Raw genomic sequence first — 25,018 nt, 5'->3', positions numbered from 1 at the left:
GGCGCCGTTCGGGTCCCGCCGCCCAGGGCGCAGCGTCCAGCGCAGTGAGTCCTCGTGGGGCCCCGGGGTGTGAGGGGAGGGAGGGCGGCGGGCTGCGGGGCCGCCGGGGAGGCCGTGGGGGGCTGAGCCGGGAGGGGGGCACCCAGGCCTGGTTTGTGTCTAAAGGCGACGGAGAGGACGAGCGGCGGGTCCGGGAGGGGGTTCACTTCCTGCTCCGGGCGCCGGGGCCGGGGGTGGTTGTGAACAAAGAGGGACCTTGAGCCCCGAGGGCGGCGGGCATCACCCCCCCGGGGCGGGGGCCAGGGCCCTGAGCAGCCGGAGCCCCTGGGTCCTGGGGTGGGTGCCCGGCCCGCAGCCCTTTAGTTCCCACCGGTTCCTGCGGGGGCAGAGCCGCTGAGGGGCCGGGGCTGTGGGGGTCCTGTCAGGGCCTCACTCTCTGGTGGCCTCTGAGGTCGTGGTGCCCGTGAGGCCGTCGGCCCCTCTTCCCGCCCTGGGACCTGGGGACACTCAGCCCAGAGTCCTGAGGCCACGGCTGGGGCTTTATGACGTGGACCCTGGTTTTGACAACGAGTGGAATGAGGGGTGGGGGTTCCTCCCAGACACAGGGACCAGAATGTGCAAAGGCTCAGAGTGAGGAGTGAGCTTGTTCAGGAATCAGCAGGTGTATACCTCTCACTCTTTTTAAAAATATATATATATTTTATTGATTTTTTTTACAGGGAGGAAGGGAGAGGGATAGAGAGTTACAAACATCAATAAGAGAGAAACACCGACCAGCTGCCTCCTGCACACTCCCTACTGGGGATGTGCCCGCAACCAAGGTACATGCCCTTGACTGGAATCGAACCTGGGACCCTTCAGTCCGCAGGCCAACGCTCTATCCACTGAGCCAAACTGATTAGGGCTATTTTTTTTAAAAAATAATTTTATTGATTTTAGAAAGGAAGGGAGAAGGAGAAAGATAGAGAAACATCAGTGTGCAAGAAACAAAGATCAGTCGCCTCCTGCACAACACCTGATGGAGATCCAGCCTTCACCCCAGGCCTGTGACCTGACCAGGACTGTTACCTGCCACCTCTCAGTACATGGGAAGATGCACCACCAATTGGGTCACATGAGCCAGGGCTGTAGATCACTTTAATATAGGGACCCGGGGTCAGGGTGGTAATGGTAGTGGTAGCTCACAGGGGCAGTGTGAGCCTGAGGACTGGCTTTCCTGCCGGGGCCCCTGTTTGTGGGAGGTGGGTGTCACAGCACAGCATAGGGACACAGTGGTCATTAGAGTGTTGGGGAGAGAGAATGGTTTCCCAGTGGCCAAGGCCTTTAAAAGATGAGTGGGGGTGAGATATATTGGAGGCTGAAGAGTAATTCCAACAAGAGGAGTGTGGCCTGGAGTGTTGCAGTCAGTCAGCGGATAGAGTGCTGGCCTGCGGACTGAAGGGTCCCAGGTTCTAGTCCAGTCAAGGGCACATTGCCGGGTTGTGCACTCAATCCCAAGTAAGGGGCACGCAGAAGGCAGCTGATATTTATTCCTTCTCATCATTGATGTTTCTGTCTCTCTCTTCCTCTCCCTTCCTCTCTGAAATTAATAAAAATAAGAATTAATTTTAAAAAATAGGTAAATCCAATAGGATAGGATTATGTAAATTCTCTCATAGCCTACTTTTTCTCTTAATGTGATGTTTGTTAAAAATAAAAACTCTGACACCTGGAGTGACAAAGTTGGTTGAGCATCGCCCCATACACAGCACATGGCACAAGCCTGGTTTCCTGGCTGAATGTCCAGGGGTCGGTGGGAGGCAAGCAGGAGGCAGCTGATCGTTGTTTCTCTCTCCATGTCTTTTCCTCTCTCTCCAAAAGTCACATTAAAAAGTTTAGAATTGTAGTCTTCAGGAATAATTTAAATAATACTTTGCACTCAAGGAGCATTCTGAGTGTCACAGAATCTGATATGTGTACCAATAACAGATCCGTTGCAGACAGTACCTAACCAGCCTTCAAAACCTAAAGATGTCATTTCCCAGTGCCACTTGGGTTTGCAACCACCAATATCTGCGAAGGTCGGGCAGTAACTGGGAACCTAATCCCACCTGTGAGGCCTCAAACATTATGTTACCTACAGGGCCACGCACCTAACGGTGGCTGGGTTTAGCCAATGAAAGCCCAGAACAGGTGGTGCATTATCCAGGTGTACATGGTTTAGGGCGGGGCTTTCAGGGTCTGAACCTGGTGATCATTTTAACCTCTTTGCTCTGTTCACAGAGACAGAGGGTTCCCGGAGCCAGGTCTCCAGTGGGACCAGGCGTCAGAGGCAGCATCCCCACTGTGAAGTGGTCTGTCTGAGGCTTGCTGAGCCACCATAGGCGGGATTGGGGCCTCCCAGACTCCTCTCTGCTTACAGAGCTCAACTCGGCGTTACCCCCATTTACCTTCCAGCCTCAGGTGCAGGCACCGGTCCGGTCCAGCAGCACAGGTAGCTGTGTCCAGAACAGTGAGTCTCTGTGGGTGACAGAAGGTGTGATGGGGGAAAGAGTGTGACAGGTGCAGTGCCATTGTGTAAGGACTTGGTGGTGGGAGGATTTGAGAAACCTGGTCGTGTTTTGTGTCTAAAGGCAACAAAGAAGGTGAGGGGAAGTTTTGCTTGAGGTTTTTACTGTCATTCTCAGGACACTGGGGCCATCAATGGCTGTGAAAAAAGAAAAAGTTCATTGTCTGATGTAGGTTCTAAAAACGTTTCTCAAAGCTGCTCGGAGGAAGAACAGACTAGGAGAGAGAGGACAGCAGTTCGGGACAGAGAGGAGAAATCCTGTAAAAGATAATGAACCTGGCAAGAATTTGCACTGAGGACTGAGGCCTTGAGGGAATGCAGCTAACTCCAGGTTACCTCGCTTGGAGGCTGGGCGATAGTACTCAGCAGCCTGAGCCCATGGGTCCTGCCGGTGGTTGCCAGGCTCTTAACAGACCTCTCTCTTTCCACAGATTCCTGCAGATGCAGAATCGCTTAGGGGGGCTGGTTTGTGGAGCTCATTTCAGGGCCTCCCACTCTTGTTATTTCAGGGCCTCCCACTCTTGTGGCCCCTGAGATAGTGTTGTCCTGGGGCTGTCCAGGGGGACCTTGAAGAGACACCAAGCCCAGAACCCTAAGTCCAGGTCTAGGGTTAGATAAGTGGTCTCTGATTTTGGCAGCCAGTGGAATTGGATGTGAACGGCCCCCTCCATACATGGGTTCCAGAATGTGCAAGGGCTTGGAGTGAAGGCTGAGCTGATTCAGGGAGCAGCAGGTGTCCATTTTTTAAAAGTAGGAACTGGTAACAATGGGACAGTAGTTGGGTCCAGGAGAGCATTATGACAACTTGGGTGTCTCTTCTGCAGGTGAGGGGATCATGGGGGTATTTGGAGCAGTGGAGGCAGGTGACCTGACCTAGGTCTCATTAGACGCCCTGTGGCTGCAACATGATGCACAATATGGGTGAGAGGGAGGTGGTGGAAAGACTAGGACAGAAGCTGCTGTGATTTGTCTTGGTGAGTGTGAGGGTATCTGGCCCATGATGGTGGCTGTGGAGATGGAATAAGCCAGTGGTTCTCAACCTTCTGGCCCTTTAAATACAGTTCCTCATGTTGTGACCCAACCATAAAATTATTTTCGTTGCTACTTCATAACTGTAATGTTGCCACTGTTATGAATTGTCATGTAAATACCTGATATGCAGGATGGTCTTAGGCGACCCCTGTGAAAGGGTCGTGCGCCCGCCAAAGGGGTCGCAACCCACAGGTTGAGAACCGTTGGGATAAGCAGTTGGATTTGGGATCAGTGTTTTAGGTGTGGCCACCTGGATTTTCTAATTTTGAGGATGAGAGGGAGAGGTAAGAGTCACAGATGATGTGAAGGTTCGGATTAGCAGCTGAAGGAATGGAAGCACCATCTGCTGAGATGGAGAAATTCATAGGAGAGTTAATGTCCATTGGGAATACAAAAACTTTTATTTTTGGCCTGTTAGGGTATGACATATTTCTTAGAGTGGTTCCAGAGCATCTGGAGTTCTGAGGAGTACTTCAAGATGACCACTTTAAAAATAGTGAAGCTTGTATGGACCAGGGAGGAGTTCAACTTTTTTAAATTAGGGATGTAAAGGTAATTCAAACAAGCTGGGATTGGGGCTGATACATACTTATTTCTTAAACACTCGCCAGGATTTTATTGTGAGCCTTGGTGTGGCCTGGGGTGTTGTAGTCAGCCTGGTGGACTTGCTTATAGGCATGAGTGGTTATCTGAGAATCATGGAGTATGTGGTAGAGGGCAGTAGGCGATGGAACTTGAGTGAGGAAGTCTGTGACTGGTGAGTGCAGCACTGGTAGAGGTGGGTTCTGGATATCAGAGATCTGATGTGGTTCTCAATAAATGAGGTTGAAGGATAAACATTCAGGGAGGGAGACCTTCAGGCAGGACTCAAGGCTGCCTCTCTGAGTGTGAACTATTAGAGTGGGGGTAGTACTTCAACCATCTTGAATTGGCCAGGCATTCTCTGGCCCACACATGCTGAGTCATAAATAAAAGGCCAAGGAGATGACTATGGGGACTGTGGCTGGGGGAGTGCAGGAGTGAGAGAGGTGTGATAGGAAGAGTGGTGTGCCCTTAGGAGGGCATGTGGATTCATGGCTGCAGGGCCCTGACATGGACATAAGAGGGAAGGAAGGTTGAGTCCATTTCTGGTGGTGTCTGGATAATATGATACTGTGAATTTTAGCATAATTCCAGAAAAGAGGTGTGTTGTGGTACTACGTTCCTGGTCCAGAGCTTGGGTGTCATATACACTGAGTGGCCAGATTATTATGACCACCCCATCAGTACTTTGTTGGGCCACCTTTTGCCTTCAATACTGTGGCGATTCTTCTTGGCATTGACTCCACGAGATGTTGAAAGGTGATGTGAGGAATCTGACACCATGCCTGATGAATAGCACTGTCCAGTTCTGTGCGATTTGATGGTTGTGGAACCAGCTCTTTTAACTTCGTCCCACAAATGCTCCATTGGATTGAGATCTGGTGATTGTGGGGGCCACCTCAGCAAGGTAAAGTCTCACTCATGTTCTTGAAACCACTCCTGCACAATACGAGCACCGTGGCATGGCGCATTGTCTTGTTGGAAGAAGCCATTTCTATTGGGATACGCCATCAACATGATAGGATGAACTTGATCAACAGTGATACTTAGGTATGTTGTGCTATTCAGACGTTGTTCCACACGAATTAAAGGGCCCAAATCATGCCAGGAAAACTTGCTCCAAACCGTAACACTGCCCCCACCAGCTTGAAGGGTGTACTCATGTATGTGGGGTGCATGCTTTCATGCTGTTTCCGCCAAATTCTCACTCTGCCATCTGCATGATGCAGCTGGAAACGTGATTCATCGACCACATGACTTTTTTCCAATGCTCGACTGTCCAGTCCTTGTGTTCCTGTGCGAATTGGAAACGTTTTATCTTGGTAACTGCAGACAGCCAAGGTGTTCGACAGGCCTTCTGCTTCCATATCCCATACGATGGAGTGTACGGCTAATTTGCCTACAAACGTCAGGTGGTCATCATAATCTGGCCACTCAGTGTATGTGCACACCTGCCTGTTTTTGACGGTTGTTACAGTGATCAATAGGAATGAGGTAGCATACATCAGGTCTCCCCTAGATGGACAAGATAGAGGGTAAGAGAGAAATACGTTACAGAGGAGGTGAACTATGATTTTGGAAAAGATGTTGGTTAGGAAACCACCGTCCTCATGATGGCATATTTGTGTTATGTGTGACATTGTGCCTCTGAGAAGAAGCTGTGTGGGAGAAGTGTGGTTCAAGAATTATGTGTAGCAGATGGTGCAAAGTGATGGCCTCAGCACCCTGGTTTTGGATTGAAAGGGTGAAGTGTGAACCTATGGTTTCTGGTGTCGTGCAGGGACAGTCTGGGGGACTGCAAGGATATTGCCTAACAAGACCAGCATCGAATCATTCACACTCCCTTATGGCCAACATTTATCCCTCCCCTTGTTGGTCACACCCGCGGTAATGGACAAGAGACATTGTGGCCTTTGGCCTAATGTGAGGCCCAGGTTGAGGTGTAATCTCCCTTGTCATTGTTCTTTATTGTTGGGGAAGACACAGTATCAGTAGGACTATAAGCAGAGGGTTTCCTTGGTGACACCAAGGCCTGGCACCTACTGTATTGTAGGTAGTAGAGGAAGAGGATGGATGTGGATGGTGGGGATATGATGAAGGTAAAATCCTAGGAGAGAAGCTGATCATGGACTGAACTGTCTCTATTATGACAGGATATGAACTTTGAGGACGTGGCCATTGCCTTCTCTCAGGAGGAGTGGGGGCTCCTTGATGAGGCTCAGAGACTTCTGTATTGTGATGTGATGCTGGAAGTTTTTGCACTTGTATCATCTGTAGGTAAGACATTCTCATATGTTCAAGTGTCCTGAGGTGATGTCCGCTCTTCCTTTATTCTCCCAATGCAGCTTTCTCTCTCTCAAAGCCAGGCCGTGGGCTCTGCTAATGCCCCCACATTCTCGTCCAATGTGCTGTGGCTGCCAGTTGTGACCTGTGTGGAGAGCCCTGAGCAATGGACTCACCAAACATCCCTAAGACCCGTTGCCTCAAAAAGTGCAGTTAATGTCTGAGAATCAGGAAAATGCAGGCAGCTGAATGGGTCGCAGTTTGCTCTTCAACTCCGTGAGGGTGACTGTCCACATCCGTGGCTACTGCTTCTGCCCCCTTTCCTAGCTAAAGGTTCTTTATGACAGCTTGTGCCCACTTATGATCATATCACGAACCATAGACTGTTCTTGTAAGACCCTACTTCAATTGTTTGTAATATTTCCTCCCTAAATACTATTGCACGCTGAGTTGCTGTGGCCCGTGCTGGCTGCTCACCTCCAATGTTTCATCAGTACTCGGATATTTAGGTTGTTCGTATTTGTACAGTAGAAGGTGCATGGAGAACCCTGGTTTGTTCGCAAGGTAACATGCAACATGGTCTCGGGGGAAGCCTCGCCCTGCTAAGTGGCAACTGGGAGCTAGGTATGACATGAGGGCTTTTTTCAGGTCATACCAGGAACCTGCTCCTGTCCAACCAGTTAGGTGCAGGTGCCACAGGCCACACCTCATTTCTACCTTTTCTTTCCCATATTTGACACTTTGCTGACTTGTCATTTCTTCTGTGACTTCCTGCCTTCTGGCTTCTATCACCCTTGTGGCATTTTTATGTCACCTGGTCCTCTGAGCTGCTCCCTCTGCAGTATTCTCCAACATGTGCCTCCACATCTGTTATGAGGTGTGCATAGTTGCTCAAGTAGTCCTCCCACACCAGCTACTCATTCATTGAATCTTACTTGGAAAAGTTGTAAACAGTCTACTGCACAGCTTGCCTATGTCACCAGCAAACGAGCCCTGCTTAAGGCTGTTAGCAGAAGAATGAGCTGGAGATCCTGCTTCTCTTCCATGTGGTACTTGTCATAATTGAGACATATTTCTGGTCAGGTCTTCAGTGTTTGTGATCTTCAGTGGCCCTGAACTTGTCAGCTGTCTCTTATTAATCCTTGTTGCAGATCTTTTATTTTCAGGCAATTGCATGAATCCAATATACTAGGTGTACCAGTTAATAATGCAGATTTTTTTCAATAGATGGCGTTGCACATATGTTGGTATATATGCGATTTGATAGGTATGCTATTTTGTTGTAGTGACAGCAAGCTTCAAAACTTTATATGTCAAATTTTCTCAAGGTGTTAACATCATAGATATTTTTACGCTTAAAAAATGTATTTTGTGGCAAAAAAGCATTTGTGGTAAGTTTTAATTCATTACTTTATTTTGAAGAAAAATTATCGTATACTTTGGGAAGCTTATGGTGAACATGCTCCATCTCAAGATACTTGTGAACGCTGGTTTCATTGCTTTATAAGTGATGATTTTGATGTGAAAGACAAAACATCCAGGTCAACCAAAAAAGTTTGAAGACCAACAATTACAAGCATTATTGGATGCAGATGTGTGTCAAACTCAACAACAACTTGCAGAAAGCTTAAACGTTGCTCAGCAAACAATTTCTGATTGTTTAAAAGCAATGGGGAAGATTTTAAAGGAAGGAAAATGGTGCAACATCAACTGAATGAAAGACAAATGGAAAATCGAAAAGTCATCAGTAAAATGTTGCTTCAACGGCACGAAAGTCTTTTTTGCATCGAATTGTGACTGGTGATGAAAAGTGGATTTATTTTTGAGAATCCCAAACACACAAAATCATGGTTGATCCAGGTCAACCATCAACATCGACTGCAAGGTCAAATGGCTTCGGAAAGAAGACAATGCTCTGCGTTTGGTGGGATCAGGAAGGTGTGGTGTCTATGAGCTTCCAAAACCAGGTAAAACTGTTAATACTGATTGCTACTGACAACAAATAATCGATTTGAACCATGCTTTGATCGTGAAACGACCAGAATGTTCAAGAAGACACGGCAAAGTAATTTTGCTTCATGATAACGCACCATCACACACTTCAAAACCAGTTAAAGACACGTTAAAAGATCTTGCCTGGGAAGATTAACCCACCTGCCATATTCACCAGACCTTGCTCCTTCAGATTACCACGTGTTCCAATGGATGGCTCACACACTTTCTGAGCAGTATTTCAAAACATAATGAAGAAGTGGAAAATTGGATCTCTGAATGGTTTGCCTTAAAACAAGAAAAGTTCTATTGGGACAGTCTCCACAAATTACCTGAAAGATGGGGGAAATGTGTAGCTAGCGATGGACATTACTTTGAATAAAAAAGCACTTTTGATGTTTCTCTTGAAATCACCGTGTTTTCTTTGATTACAAAATCTGCCATTATTAACGGGTACACCTAGGATTATTTGTAACACATTCCTGTCACCAAAGTGAACATTAATTTCCTCATCATTTTTCAGTCTTCATGTTGTTGGCATAAAAAGGATGACGGGGAGGCCTGTTCTGAGCAGATTGTATCTGTAGAAGGAGAGTCACAGGTCAGGGCTTCTAAGACAGCTCCAGCAACCCAGAGGACCCATCTGTGTAAGTGGTGTTTCTCTTTGTTAAAAGACATTCTGCACCTGACTGAGTCACAGGCAGCAGACTTTGAGCAGAAAGCCTTCTTCAGTGACGCATGTGTGAGAGACTTCTGTTTCAGTGCAAACCCTCGCCAGCAACAGAGGGAAGCCAGTGGAGAGAAGCCCTGGAAAGAAGGCATGGACAGGGCCTTGTTTGTGACCAGGTGCAGCTTCTACTTATCTTGGGTTTCTTCAACCAGTAGGGAGGTTGGGAAAGACTTCCCCGCCACCTCAGACCTTCTCCAGCACCAGGCCCCTCTCGACACTGAGGAGCCACACAGTGGCAGTGAGATTTCATAGGAATTTCTCAGTGGAAATAGTCATTATGATTGGGGTGAATGTGACAAAGCTGCCAGCCACAAGGAGAGAGTTGTTCTACGTCAGGGTGTCCGCTCTGAAGAAGTGAATTATGTATGTAGCAAATGGGGGACGTTTTTAGAGGAATATTTAACCTCACTCAATATAAGAGAGTTCACACTGGAGAAAAACTCTATGAGTGTATTGATTATGAGAAATCCTTGAGTCAAAGGTCTAGCATCACAGAGTTCACATTGAAGAAAAGTCTTATGAGTGTAGTGAATGTGGGAATTCATTCAGACAAAGGTGTACCCTCATTCATCACCAGAGTTGACACTGGAAAAAAGCCCTACGAGTATACTGATTGTGGGAAGGGCTTTTGTGAAAGCTCTGCTCTCATTTAACACCAGCAAGTTCACACTGGAGAAAAGCCATATGAATGTAGTGATTGTGGAAAGCCCTTCCGACAAAGATCTCACCTCATTAAACACCACAGAGTTCACACTGGAGAAAAGCTGTCTGAGTGTAGTGAATGTGGGAAGTCATTCAGGAAAACCTCTAGTCTCATTGAACATCAGAGGGTTCACACTGGTGAAAAACCCTGTGTGTGTACTCATTGTGGTAAGGCCTTCTGACAAAGATTACACCTCATTCAACACCTCAAAGTTCACACTAGAGAAAAGCCCTATGAGAAAATTATGAATATTCCAAGCTCCTCGCTGGATCTTCATTCCTTTCTCTCTGACCAGAGAATTGACCTGATGCAGGTTTTGTCCAGAGCACCCTCCTCAGCTAAGTGCTACCTCTTTCAGGGCCATTGTGGGTCTCACATTGTTCTGTGATGAAGTGTTTTCGGGTCCAGTTCATCAGCCTGCAAACCACTTGCTGCCCTCTGCGCTCGTTCATGATCTTTTTGTAAAGGTTTTTGTTTTTTTTCATCTGTACCTTAAGTTTTTTGGTTCTGTTTACTCCCTGGGATGAAAGGAAAATTGTGATCTGTCAGCGTGGAGAGGTGAACAGATATGGTGGGTCCTAAACTTTCTGTGCTTTGGAAGGCACAGCTTGATGGCAGAAAATCACTCTTTGTCTAATAGTGACTGATTTTGCATTGCTGACCAAGGACTTGAAAGAGAGACTGAAGAGTAGGCCTTTGCTATCCTTCTGTGAACAATATGAATTATATTCTCTGTTCACAGTACCCTATATAATAAAAGCATAGTACAGTGGGGACCTTGACTTACGAGTGTCCCGACCAACGAGTTTTTTGAGATACCAGCTGTCTCTTGGCCGATTTTTTGCATTGAGTTGACAGAGTAATTTGAGTTAACGAGCTCCTTAACGAGCTTGGTCTCGGAACTAATTAAACTCGTAAGTCAAGGCCCCACTGTATGCAAATTGTCCCCTCAACCGGGAGTTGTCCTAGGGTTTGACCAGGGGGTGGGGCCGGCCAGGTGAAGGGAGGGAGTACCCAGCCAGCATCTGCTAGGGACCCTACCCATATATGAATTTCATGCACTGGGGCTCTAGTGTATTACATAATTCTCAGCAATGATTAGGAGAAATCCTCCCCACATTCTGTAAAGGAGCCATGGGCCATCGTGTACGAGATTTCTTAGGCTGGTGCATTTGTTCTGGACTCTGATGTTTAGATGGAACCACAGTTAGGACAGAAACCCTGTGTTCATAGTGGGAAAGGCTGCTGTAAGTTGGATGAAAAGCATCTCTTCTGAACGTTATCCACAAATGATCCAGCGCCTGTGGCTTGTGTGATCTTTGTGTACAGATATTCTCAGGACCTCCATCACTGCTTCCTGTGGCTGACGTCATTGGCAGAAAAAAATAATCTAAGTTTTTTTCGATTCCCCTGGCTCATCTAGGGAGTTCATCTCAAGGTTGTTGCTCAACAGGCAAGACAGCAAAGCTAGAGGCAGGATAAGCCTGTAATTAGTCCCAGGATGTGTCTTTTGTGACCAGTCAGCATTCCTGTTGATTCTAATGGCAATAGTCTTCCCTGCTTGCCAATATTTGCTGCCATTCCTCCCAGGAAGCGGCAACTAGTATGCAACAAAGTGCCGTTTTCTCATGTGTGCTGTTTGGTGAGCCCTGATAGGAGGATATGTCACATGTGAGATACACTTATCTGTCACCAATATACCGGGTGGGCAAAAGTTCGCTTACAGTTGTGAATACAATAAACACAGAACTTATTCTTATAAAAAATATTTTAAAAATACTTTTATTGATTTTTTTTTTTTTTTTTTTTTTTTTTTTTTTTTTTTAGGGATTGGGCAGTTTTGGAAAGGGAGACAGAGAAATGCATTGTTTTCTTGACTCCTCCCTACACGCTACTGGGCCTGGAGATGGGCATGTACCCTGACCTGGAATGGAACCAATGACCTTTCAGTGAAGGTGACAGCGCCCAATCAACTGAGCCATCCTTGCCAGGGCAGAGTACATTCTTTTTTTATTTATTAGTTATTATATTTTCCCCATACCAACAAATCTAAACCTACTTTTGGTACACCCTGTGTTTACCTCCTACCCTTTTAGAATTTGATTTCCCCAGCCCTCATTGCAGTCATTGATTTTCTTTCCTTTACAGTACATTAGTTTATATTTTTCATAATTTTTCTAGTCACTGAGGTGTGTCCTTTAAGAAAAACTAATTTTCTTCATGCTATACAGTTATTTTGAGATTCAACACGTATGCTCATATAAATAAGTAATTTTTTTTTTAAATATATTTTATTGATTTTTCACAGAGAGGAAGGGAGAGAGATAGAGAGAGTTAGAAACATCGATGAGAGAGAAACATCGATCAGCTGCCTCCTGCACATCCCCCACCGGGGATGTGCCCGCAACCCAGGTACATGCCCTTGACCGGAATCGAACCCGGGACCTCTCAGTCCGCAGGCCGATGCTCTATCCACTGAGCCAAACCGGTTTCGGCAAGTAATTTTTAAAAATATATATTTTTATTGATTTCAGAGAGGAAGGAAGAGGGAGAGAGAGATAGAAACATCAACGGCGAGAGAGAATCATTGATTGGCTGCCTCCTGCATGACCCCCACTGGGAATCGAGCCTGCAACCCAGGCATGTGCCCTTGATGATAGCTCAGTTGGTCAGAGCATCATCTCAGTAACATCACGATTGCAGATTCAATCCCTGGTCAGGGTATATACAAGAATCAAGCAAATCATACATAAAAATAGTGGAGCAAGAAATTGATGTTTCTCTCTCCCTCCCTATTTTTTTCTCTCTTTAAAGTCAATATATTTGTTTTATTCACCCACTCAGTCCACACACATGTAAACACCGGCGCCCCCTGGGGGCCCGTGGTGAACCAGCAGCCAGTGTTCTCATGCGGGCAGAGCAGGCAATGAGGGCGAGAACAGGACGGGAGGTGCTGGTGCTGTCAGTGAGGAGGGCGAGGAACCGGGGCTGAGCTGCACAATCACCCACAGGGGATGATGGCATCTGTGCTCCCTGAGACTAAAGGCTCCCTGAGGAGAGGCGCGGGGCCTGCTCATGCCCCTTGTGGTCTCTGCACCTTCCAGCCGGGGGTTGAGCCTGAGCTATTGCACCTTCAGGGGGTTGAGGAGCTCAGATTCCTCTCAGGTGTCAGGGCTGGGAGCAGCGGTGGCAGCTGGGCAGCTGGGTGTGGGCAGGAAAACTCAGGGTGGTTCCCAGGGAGAGTTGGTGCTGGGCCGTGTGTGTGGCTCTGAGGCCCTCTCCAGTCCCAGTCCAGGCTGTGGCCGCTCCGTTCTTTGGGGCCATGGTTAGTGGGACATGGACCAAGCTCTGCGGCATGAGTTCCCGGATCGGTCATGCCCTGGAGCTTGTGCTCCAAGAAAACTAGTGACTCAGGCAGGTGCAAGCTAGTCCACTGTAATGAGGCGCTCCAGCCACTGACCTGCCCGGTGAGGGAGAGGAGCTCTCTCTGCGGAATCTCTTCTTGCCCAACAGGAGGGGTCGCTGGGTGCTGAGCCACGTGGTCCTGTTGGGGATTGCAAGCCTGGTGAAGTTTAGCGACTAAAGTTTGTAGATATTTATCAATCTATGGAGAGAACACGGCCCAGATCTTTCCTTAGTGGGTAAACATCCACCCTGGTCTTGGCCAGTGTGCTCAGTGGTAAGCGTCAGCCCACACACCTGAAGGGTGGTGAATGAGATTCCAGGTCACAAGCACGTACCTGGGTTGCCAGTTCAATACCCGGCACTCACCAACTCACGTTGGGGAGGCAACTAGTGTGTCTCTCTCACATCCGTGTTTCTTCCTCCCTATCATTCCCCCACCCATTACAGTCTCTCCAAAAACCACGGGAAATATCCTGGTGTGAGGAACAACAACAACAACAACAACAAAAAGAACCACCCACCCTGCTGCGCTGAGATGGACCCTCCCACTGCGCAGCCCACCCTCGTAACACTGTCCTGCCGCTGCCTGGGATGCTCCCCCTGCAGCTGGGGACGCTCTGTCTTTCCCAGGAGTTGACAGATGGGAGTCCGAGGCAAGGCCCTGTGTCTGCCTGAGAGGAGCTGCCCAGGGCACTTCTGTCTCCATCCAGAGGTCTCTTCAGCCTGCTCGTCCCCATCTCCCAGGCTGAGTCCCTTCTGCCCCTGCTCTTCCATGGGGTCCTCCCAGGGATGGGTGAAGTGAAGGGACAGTTCACAGAACCCCACTCTGAGCGAAGGTGGGGAAATGGGAGGACTCTGGAAAGGAATGAGAGGATGGGTGCTTATGGAGGAGAGCTGAGGGGGGAGAATCCTAGGCCCCTACGCCTCCCTTAGGAATGAGGAACTGGATACCCCTGGAGAGGCCTTGGGCAATCCTGTGGGACCCCTGGTCCCCGGAGAGCAGGCCACTCCGCTGCCCATGTGAAAGCGAGGCTGACACCTCATACAAGAAGGTGCCTGGGCTGCTCAGAGCGTCATTCCAGGGTCTGGGCTTGCATGGCCCACTGGGAACACTGGGCCAGGAAGCAGAATTATGCCCAGTTCTCTCTCCAGTGGCGACGAGGACATAGATGGAGGGTCTGCATTTACACAGGTTCATGCACAATGTGAATGGGAACCACAGGATCACCGTCCATGTTCACGGAGGCATGTTTACCGTCAGCCCCACCGGATGGAGCACTCACCTGGGCAACGCAAAAGACACAGAGACCTGAAGGCAGGGTAGTGACTGATGTTAACGTAAAATTACTTAGGTGCTGGATGCTTGCAGTCCTGCCCTTTCCCTCTTATCTCTCCTAACATGTGGGTCTTCACCCCCATCACAGTGGGGGGACTGAGGCAGCCAGGGATTTACCCGGGTCACACAGTAACTCTTAGCTGCCGTTGGTTGAGCATCATCCCATGCACAGAAAGGTTGCCCGTTCAATGATTGGTGAGGGCACAAGCCTGGTTTCCTGGCTGAATGCCCAGGGGGCGTGTGGGAGTCAAGCAGGAGTTTGCTGCCAATGCCATCTGACCAAACTCCGTTGTCGGAAGTTCATCCCTTTGAATCTTGCCAGTGATGGTTTGGGCAGCTCTGGGACAAAGTCCACCTGGATGAGGAGAAGGCGACCCATCCTGACTGACTTCCACTGGCATTTCCTACCCATCCCCACTCCTCTCCTTGCCCCTGGTCAGTCCCTGATAAGATATTGTCACTTTGTGGTGGCCTTAATGGGGCCCCTCAAGGATGCCCGGTTCTCCTGCGGACCCCATGAAGTTGGCTGCAGCACTTTGGTGTGATTTGACCATTGAAATGTGCTGGGAGTGAAGCCTGTCACCTCTGACAGAAGAGTCTGGAAGCACTGAGACCAGCTACCCTCTCTGTCCTTCTCTGATAACACCTAGGAGGTACCTATATGGTGGCCTCTCTTAGCCTGGTCCCAGGAGAACCAGGGTGTTCATGTGCTATGAACAAGAAATATCCCTTCTTTACTCTAAGCCAGTGGTTCTCAACCTTCTGGCCCTTTAAATACAGTTCCTCATGTTGTGACCCAACCATAAAATTATTTTCGTTGCTACTTCGTAACTGTAATGTTGCTACTGTTATGAATCGTCATGTAAATATCTGATATGCAGGATGGTCTTAGGCGACCCCTGTGAAAGGGTCGTTCAACCGCCAAAGGGGTCGTGACTCACAGGTTGAGAACCGCTGCTCTAAGCCATTAAAGCTTTGGGGCTGCTCATTACCTACAATAACATCCAGCCTGTTAGCACAGCCCCTTTTCTATCCTCTAGGACAGCGGTTGCCAACCTTTCAGACCTCACGGACCACCTGGTCTTCGGACCACTGGTTGGCGACATCTGCTCTAGGAGGCAGCAGAGCCTAACATTAGAAGCCAGAGCTCTGTTGTTAGACACATGGGTTTGACTTCCAGCCCTGCCTTTATTAACTCTACAATCAGGCAATTTATGTTGAGTCTCTGAGCCTGAATTTTCTCTCTATAAAATGGATGGTGAGACCATCTCAGATCGAGGAGAGGATTAAATGAAATAATAACGCAGTTAAAGCACTGAGACCAGGGCCTGGTACCTGTAGTGAACATTCGGTAACTGTTAGCTCCTTAGCTTCACAATGTGTGCTGACTGCAGACATTCAGACAACATAGGAAATGTCAACATTTTGTCCTTTGTATACTTTCAAATTTTGTTTTAAGACCAATTGGGCCCTAGCTGGTCTGGCTTAGTAGATAGAGTGTTGGCCTGTGGACTGGAGGGTCCCAGGTTCAATTCCAGTCAAGGGTACATGCCTGGGTTGCACGCTTGATCCCCAGTAGGGGTCATGCAGAAGGCAACTGATCAATAATTCTCATCATTGATGTTTATATCTCTCTTCCTCTCTGAAATTAATAAAAGTTAAATTAATAAAAAATAAAATCAATAGGATAGGATTGTGTATATTCTCTCATAGCCTGCTTTTTCTCTTAATAATGTGATATTTGTATGTTAAAAATAAAACCTCTGACAGCTGGAGGGACTCGGTTGAGCATGGGAAGGTTGCCAGTTCATTATTGGTGAGAGCCCAAGCCTGGTTTCCTGGCTGAATGTCCAGGGGTGGGTGGGAGGCAAGCAGGAGGCAGTCGATCAGTGTTTCTCTCTCTCCCTGTCATTTCCTCTCTCTCTAAAAGTCACATTAAAAGAAGTTTAAGATTGTAGTCGTCAGGAATAAGTTAAATAATACTTTTCACCTCAAGGAGCACTCTGAGCTTCACGGAATCGGAAATGTGTGCAAAGAACAGATCCGTTGCAGACAACACTCCCCAGAAACCAGCCTCCAAAACCTAAAGTTGTCATTACCCAGTGCCACTTGTGTTCACAACCACCAATATTTACAAAGGGCAGGAAGCGACTGGGATCCTTACCCAAAGGGCTATGCGCTTAACCATGGCTGGGTTTATCCAATGAAAGCCCAGAACAGGCACATAGTCCAGGTGTACATGGTTTAGGGTGGGACTCTCATGGTCTTGACCTCGTCATTTTAACCTCTGGTGTGTTCACCAAGGAGCCAGGTCCCCAGTGGGACCAGGCGTAGAGGCAGCATCCCGCTGTGAAGTGGTGTTCCTGAGGCTTGATCATTCTCAGGCCTCGGGCCATTGATGGCTGTGAAAAAAACACCACACGTCATTATCTGAGGTAGGGTTCTAAACCCTTCCCAAAGACTCTGAGAGGAAGAACAGACTAGAAGGGAGAAGATAGCGGTTGGGGACAAGAAGAAGTACTTTGAAAAATAATGTAACTCGCAAGAGTGTGCACTGCGAGTTCAGCCCCGAAGTCATGCAGGCGTCTCCAGGTCACCTGGGCCTGGGCCTGGGCAAGGGCCCTGAGCAGCCTGAGCCCGTGGATCCTGCCGGCGGTTGCCAGACTCTCAACAGGCCTTTCGCTTTCCACAGGTTCCTGCAGATGCAGAATCGCTTTGGGGTGACTGGTTGGTGGGTCTCATCTCAGGACCTCGCACTCTTGTGGCCTCTGAGATAGTGGCGTCCTGTCACTGTTCAGCCACTCCACTAGCCCTGGGGCTGGGGGACTTTAAATAGAGTCACCAAGCCCAGAATCTGAAGTCCAGGCCTAGGGTTATATGAGTGGTCCCTGATTTTGGAAATGGATCTGAATGGCCCCTCCATGCAAAGGTTCTAGAACAGGGGTGGGCAAACTTTTTGACTCGAGGGCCACAATGGGTTCTTAAACTGGACTGGAGGGCCGGAACAAAAGCATGGATGGAGTGTTTGTGTGAACTAATATAAATTCAAAGTAAACATCATTACATAAAAGGGTACGGTCTTTTTTTGTTTTGTTTTGTTTTGTTTTATTCATTTCAAACGGGCTGGATTCGGCCTGAGGGCCGTAGTTTGCCCACGGCTGTTCTAGAATGTGCCAGGGCTTGGAGTGAAGACTGAGCTGCTTCAGGAACCAGCAGATGTATGTTTTTATAAAATAGGAACTGGAAACAGCAGGACAGGAGTTGGGTCTAGAAGAGCATTATGACAACTTGGGTGTCTCTTCTGCAGGTGAGGGGATCATGGGGGTATTTGGAGCAGTGGAGGCAGGTGACCTGACCCAGGTCTCATTAGACGCCCTGTGGCTGCAGCATGATGCACAATATTGGGTGAGAGGGAGGTGGTGGAAGACTAGGACGGAAGCTGCTGTGAGTCTTGGTGAGGGTGATGGTGTCTGGCCCATGATGGTGGCCCTGGAGATGGAATAAGCAGTTGGATGTGGGATCTGTGTTTTAGGTGTGGCCACCTGGATTTTCTAATTTTGAGGATGAGAGGGAGAGGTAAGAGAGATGACATGAAGGTTTGGATTTAGCAGCTGAAGGAATGCTTCCATTCCTATGTGTCATGACCAGGAATAGAACAGTGACCTCCTGGTTTATAGGTTGATGCTTAACCCCCGCCCACACCATCTGGGCTATATTCTTTCTAAAATATTTTTAAATGTATTTTTTATTGTTGAAGGTGTCACAGATGTCTCCTATTTCCCCTCTGTATATGTTCTTTGGGGGATCTCTCCCAGTCCCCCCACCCCCTCCCCTGGGACATCTGTCAGTCTGTTCCACTTATAACCAGGCCTCTGGTCCCATCTTGTCCTTCCCCAGGGACACGTGGTACCACACCACCTTTATTCACCAAGGTCATTGGCTGGCCTCCAGCCCTCCCCTGGACGTTTGAGCAAACTACATTACCCAGAAAGCAATGCGCACATGTCGGCAGAGACAAAGACTTCTGCTGCCTGCTAATCCTGTTAAGGCGGGACTTCCTGCTTCCTCCTGGTCATTTTGACCTTTGTGGTGCGTTCACTGAGGCTCAGGGCTCAGCCCACCTGGTGGAGAGGAGCAGGAGGCAGCGTCCCTGCCTTTCAGGGGGGATCAGAGGCTTGTTGAGCCCCGTGGGGTTGGGCCTCCGAGCCTCCCCGACTCCTCTCCGCCGACTGAGTTCACGCAGGTCACCTGATTGGACCCTCCAGCCTCGGGTGGGGGCGCCTCACAGGTCCCGCAGCCCAGGGCGCAGCGTCCAGCGCAGTGAGTCCTCGTGGGGACCCGGAGTGTGAGGGGAGGAGGACGGCGGGGGGAGGCCGTGGGGGGGTGAGCCGGGAGGGGGGGACACCCAGACCTGGTTTGTGTCTAAAGGCGACGGAGAGGACGAGCGGCGGTTCCCGGGAGGAGTTTCACTTCCTGCTCAGGATGATGGGGCTGTGGGTGGTTGTGGAAAAAGAAGGACATTGGGTGAGGCAGGGTTCTTCATTTTACTAAACACTGCTCAGAGGAAGCAGAGAGAAGTGAGGGACGGGAAGGAGGACCCTGTGAAGGGTAAGGTAACTGAGGTAGTGCAGGGGTCTGGAGTTCACCTGGCCCTGGGGCTGGGTGAAGGTACAGAGCAGCCGGAGCCCCTGGGTCCTGGGGTGGGTGCCAGGCCCTCAACAGCCCTTTAGTTCTCACCGGTTCCTGTGGGTGCAGAGCCGCTGAGGGGGGGTGGTTTGTAGAGCTGATTTCAGGGCCTCGCTGTTATTTTCTCTGAGGTCGTGGGGTCCTGGGGCTGTCGGCCCCTCTTCCAGCCCTTGGACCTGGGGACATTGAACTGACACTCAGCCCAGCATCCTAAGGCCACAACTAGGGCTTCATGAAGTGGACCTGTTGTTGGCAACCAGTGGAATGAGTTGAGGGAGGCACAGGGACCAGGATGTGCAAAGGCACAGAGTGAAGAGTGATCTGTTTCAGGAACCAGAAGGTGTACTTTTAATATATATAATTGACTTTAGACGTAGAAAGGAAGGAATTGAGAGAGATAGAGAAACTTTGATGAGCAAGAAACAAGGATCATTTGCCCCCTGCTCAACCCCTACTGGGGATCTAGCCCACCACCCAGGCATGTGAGCTGACCAGGAATGGAACCTGTGATCTCTCAGCACATGGGTCACATGAACCAGGAATGTAGCTCACTTTATTTTTTTTTATATATTTTTATTGGTTTTTTACAGAGAGGAAGGGAGAGGGATAGAGAGTTAGAAACATCCATGAGAGTGAAACATGGATCACCTGCCTCCTGCACACCCCCTCCGGGGGATGAACCCTCAACCAAGGTACATGCCCTTGACTGGAATCGAACCTGGGACCATTCAGTCCGCAGGCCAACACTCCATCCACTGAGCCAACCCAGTTAGGGCTGTAGCTCACTTTAATATAGGGAATCATGGGCAGGATAATAATGGTCTTAGTAGTTCAGAAAGGACAATGTGAGTCTGAGGACTGGGTTTCCTGCTGGGGCCCCCACCTGTGGGGAGTTGGGTGTCACAACACAGCACAGGGACAGAGTGGTCATGTAGAGAGATGGGGATGGATAATGGTTTCCCAGTGGCCAAGGCCTTTAAAAGATGAGTGGACGTGAGATGAATTGGAGGCTGGAGAGTAATTCAAACAGGATGAGGCTAGGGCTAGTACAGAGTTGCTTCTCTAAACTTACCAGGATTTTGCTGTGACCCTTGGTTTGGCCTGGGGGTTGCAGACAGGATTGACTTAGAAGCATGAGTGGTCATCTGTGAGACTCACTGCGCATGTGGTAGAGGGCCATGGGCGATGGGACTTGAGTGAGGAAGGCTGTGACTGGTGAGTGCAGCTCCTGTAGAGGTGGGCTCTGGATTTCTGGGATCTGATGATGTTTTCAATAGGTGAGGTGGAAGGAAAATACACTCATGGAGAGAGGCCTTCAGACAGGACTCAAGGCTGCCTCTCTGAGTGTGGACTATCAGAGTGGGTGTAGTACTTCATCCAGCTTGAATTGGCCAGGCATTCTGTGGACCACACATGCTGAGTCATAAGTAAAAGGCCAAGGAGATGACTATGGGGGCTGTGGCTGAGGGTGGGGGAGTGCAGGAGTGAGAGAGGTGTGGTAGGAAGAGTGATGTGCCCTTTGAGAGGGCATGTGGATTCATGGCTGCAGGGCCCTGACATGGACATAAGAGGGAAGGAAGGTTGAGTCCAGTTCTAGTGGTGTCTGGATAATATATGGTCAATTTCAGATTAATTCCTGAAAAGAGGTGTGTTGTGGTGCTACATTTTTGGTCCAGAGCTTAGGTGTCATATATGTGCACACCTGCCTGCTGTTGTTGAGGGCTGGTACAGTGATCAGTAGGAAAGTAGCGTACATCACTCACCAGGAGTTGAAAATCTCCCCTAGATGGACAAGATAGAGGGTAAGAGAGAAACACGTTACAGAGGAGGTGAACTATGATTTTGGAAAAGATGTTGGTTAGGAAACCACCGTCCTCATGATGGCATATTTGTGTTATGTGTGACGTTGTGCCTCTGAGGAGAAGCTGTGTGGGAGAAGTGTGGTTCAAGAATCATGTGGAGCAGGTAGTGCAAAGTGATGGCCTCCGCACCCTGGGATTGGGGTTGAAAGGGTGAAGTGTGAACCTATGGTTTCTGGTGTCTTGCAGGGACAGTCTGGGGGACTGCAAGGATATTGCCTAACGACCAGCGTCGAATCACTCACACTCCCTTTATGGCCAACGTTTATCCCTCCCCTTGTTGGTCACACCCGCGGTAATGGACAAGAGACATTGTGGCCTTTGGCCTAATGTGAGGCCCAGGTTGAGGTATAATCTCCCTTGTCATTGGTCTTTATTGTTGGGGGAAGACACAGTATCAGTAGGACTATAAGGAGAGGGTTTCCTTAGTGAGATCAAGGCCTGGTATTATTCTGATGTAGGTGGTAGAGGGAGAGGATGGATGTGGAGGGTGGGGAGTATGACCATAAAATCCTAGGAGAGAAGCTGACCATGGACTGAACTGTCCCCCTTATGACAGGATATGAACTTTGAGGACGTGGCCATTGCCTTCTCTCAGGAGGAGTGGGGGCTCCTTGATGAGGCTCAGAGACTTCTGTACTGCGATGTGATGCTGGAAGTGTTTGCACTTGTCTCATCTATAGGTAAGAGCTTCTCATATGTTCTAGTGTCCTGAGGTGATGTCCGCTCTTCCTTTTCTCTCTCTCAAAGCCAGACCATGGGCTCTGCTAATGCCCCCACATTCTCGTACAATGTGCTGTGGCTGCTACTTGTGACTTGTGTAGAGAGACCTGAGCAATGGACTCACCAAACATCCCTAAGACCCGTTGCCTCAAAAAGTGCAGTTAATGTCTGAGAATCAGGAAAATGCAAGCAGCTGAATGGGTCCCACTTTGCTCTTCAACTCCGTGAGGGTGACTGTCTACCTCCATGGCTACTGCCCCCTTTCCTAGCTAAAGGTTCTTTACGACAGCTTGTGCCCGCTTATGATCATATCACGAACCATAGACTGTTCTTGTAAGACCCTACTTCAATTGTTGTTTGTAGTATGTCCTCCCTAAATACTATTGCACGCTGAGTTGCTCTGGCCCATGCTTTCTGCTCACCTCCATTGTCTTTCATCAGTAATCGGAATATGTAGATTGTACGTATTTGTACAGTAGAAGGTGCGTGGAGAACCCTGGTTTGTTCACAGGGTAACATGCAACATGGTCTCGGGGGAGGCCTCGCCCTGCTAAGTGGCAGCTAGGAGCTAGGTATGACATAAGGGCTTTTTTCAGGTCACACCAGGAACCTGCTCCTGTCCAACCAGTTAGGTGCAGGTGCCACAGGCCACACCTCATTTCTACCTTTTCTTTCCCATATTTGACACTTTGCTGACTTGTCATTTCTTCTGTGACTTCCCGCCTTCTGGCTTCTATCACCCTTGTGGCATTTTTATGTCACCTGATGCTCAGAGCTGCTCCCTCTGCAGTATTCTCCAACATGTGCCTCCACGTCTGTTACGAGGTGTGCATAGTTGCTCAAGTAGTTCTTCAACACCAGCTACTCGTTCATTGAATTTTACTTGGAAAAGATGTAACCAATGTACTGCACAGCTTGCCCGTGTTACCAGCAAATAAGCCCTGCTGAAGGCTGTTAGCAGAAGAATGAGCCAGAGATCCTGCTTCTCTTCCAGGTGGTACCTGTCATAATTGAGTCATATTTCTGGTGAGGTCTTCAGTGTTTTGTGATCTTCAGTGGCCCAGAACTTCTCAGCAGCCTCTTATTAATCCTTGTCACAGAGCTTTTATTTTCAGGCAATTGCATAGAACCAACATATCCTGTGTAACACACTTTTGTAATGGGAGATTCCCTGTCACCACAGTCAACATTAACTACCTCAGCATTTCTCTCTTTTCAGATTGTTGGCATAAAATGGATAATGAGGAGGCCTGTTCTGAGCAGAGTGAATCTGTACAAGGAGAGTCACAGGTCAGGGCTTCTGAGACAGAGCCAGCAGCCCAGAGGACCCATGTGTGTAAGTGCTGTGTCTCTGTGTTAAAAGACATTCTGCACCTGACTGAGTCACAAGCAGCAGACTTTGAGCAGAAAGCCTTCTTCAGGGACGCATGTGTGAGAGACTTCTGTTTCAGTGCAAATCCTCACCTGCAACAGAGGGAAGCCAGGGGAGAGAAGCCCTGGAAAGAAACTGTGGACAGGGCCTCGTTTGTGACCAGATGCAGCTTCTACTTATCTTGGGTGCTTTCAACCAGTAGGGAGGTTGGGGAAGACTTGCCCACGATCTCAGACCTTCTCCAGCACCAGGCCCCTCTCAACACTGGAGAGCCACACAGTGGCAGTGAGATTTCACAGGAATTTCTCAGTGGAAATAGTCATTATGATTGGGGTGAATGTGACAAAGCTGCCAGCCACAACCAGAAAGTTGTTCAGCATCAGGGTAACTGCTCTGAAGAAGTAAATTATGTGTGTAGCGAATGTGGGAACGTGTTTAGAGGAATTTTTAACCTTACGCAACATAAGAGAGTTCACACTGGAGAAAAGCCCTATGAGTGTAGTGAAAGTGGGAAGTCATTCAGGCAAACCTCTGCTGTCATTGAACATCAGAGGGTTCACACTGGAGAAAAAACCTATGAGTGTACTGTTTGTGGGAGGGCCTTCCGCAAAAGATCTCACCTCATCAAGCACCTCAGAATTCACACTGGAGAAAAGCCCTATGAGTGTAGTGATTGCGGGAAATGCTTCAGGGAAAGTAGTACTCTCATTCAACACCAGAGAGTTCACACTGGAGAAAAGCCATATGAATGTACTCTTTGTGGAAAGTCCTTCATACAAAGGTCTATCCTCACTAAACACTACAGAATTCACACTGGAGAGAAGCCGTATGAGTGCAGTGATTGTGGGAAGTCATTCAAGCAAATCTCGGCTCTCAGTGTGCATCAGAGAGTTCACACTGGAGAAAAGCCATATGAGTGTAGTGATTGTGGAAAGTTCTTCAATGTGAGCTCTGCTCTCAATACACACCACAGAGTTCACACCGGAGAAAAGCCATATGAGTGTAGTGATTGTGGCAAGTCATTCAGGCAAATCTCCCATCTCAGAGAGCACCAGAGAGTTCACACTGGAGAAAAGCCATATGAGTGTAGTGAATGTGGAAAGTTCTTCACTGAAAGCGCTGCTCTCAGTAAACACCACAGAGTTCACACTGGAGAAAAGCCACATAAGTGTAGAGATTGTGGGAAGTCATTCAGGCGAATCTCTATTCTCACAGAGCACCGGAGAGTTCACACTGGAGAAAAGCCATATGTGTGTAGTGACTGTGGGAAGTCCTTCAGACAAAGTTCTACCTTGACACGGCACCGGAGAGTTCATACTGGAGAAAAACCTTATGAGTGTAGTGCATGTGGGAAGTCTTTTAGGTACAACAGTCACCTCCTTTACCACAAGAGAGTTCATACTCTATAAAAGGCATGTGAGTGTCAGGATTGTGGGAAGTCCTACAAACATAGGTGTACCCTCGTATGACACCACAGAGGTCATATTGGAGAAATGCCACATCAGTGTACCTTCTTTTATAATAGATTAGCTCATATTTTTCATAATTTTATAGGCAGTATAAGGTTTATAAATTTTAAACACTGGTTTCCTTCATGTTACACAGGTGATTTGAGATTCAACACTAACATTTATGTGAATATGTAATCTTTCTTTTTGCTGAGTAGTATTGTGTTCAATGGATAACCACTTTGTCTATTGATCTGTCTGTGGTTTTGGTTAGTTCGACATTTGGAGTTTTATAAATAAATCTGCTGGGAATATTTGA

The 25,018-nt window shown here is 48.4% G+C and overlaps 2 protein-coding genes across 4 annotated transcripts in view; both read left to right on the top strand.

Moving 5' to 3' along the window:
• Window positions 1-25,018, top strand: LOC102438268 (zinc finger protein 501-like). Of its 3 annotated transcripts, XM_023744677.1 has the most exons (3): window positions 13,753-14,048; window positions 19,227-19,233; window positions 23,099-25,018. In XM_023744677.1, exon 3 carries the CDS (start codon window positions 23,113-23,115, stop codon window positions 24,658-24,660), a length of 1,548 nt encoding a protein of 515 aa, XP_023600445.1. In that variant the 5' UTR covers window positions 13,753-14,048; window positions 19,227-19,233; window positions 23,099-23,112; the 3' UTR covers window positions 24,661-25,018. The 3 variants fall into 3 exon arrangements, with proteins under 3 accessions (XP_023600446.1, XP_023600445.1, XP_014301256.1); XM_023744678.1 differs by lacking the exons at window positions 13,753-14,048; window positions 19,227-19,233 and adding an exon at window positions 1-44; XM_014445770.2 differs by lacking the exons at window positions 13,753-14,048; window positions 19,227-19,233 and adding an exon at window positions 19,955-21,839.
• Window positions 15-25,018, top strand: part of LOC102437957 (zinc finger protein OZF-like) — a 42,622-nt gene continuing 17,618 nt past the window's right edge. The window contains exon 1 of the mRNA XM_023744686.1: window positions 15-44. The gene's annotated coding sequence lies outside the window, so the exon portion shown is untranslated. The remainder of the gene's footprint in view (window positions 45-25,018) is intronic.

The sequence above is a fragment of the Myotis lucifugus genome, unplaced genomic scaffold (assembly GCF_000147115.1).
Source record: "Myotis lucifugus unplaced genomic scaffold, Myoluc2.0 scaffold_482, whole genome shotgun sequence".
Taxonomy (NCBI): Eukaryota; Metazoa; Chordata; class Mammalia; order Chiroptera; family Vespertilionidae; genus Myotis; species Myotis lucifugus.
The sequence above is the reverse complement of the archived record's forward strand: the minus strand, read 5'-3'. Positions and strand labels throughout refer to the sequence as shown.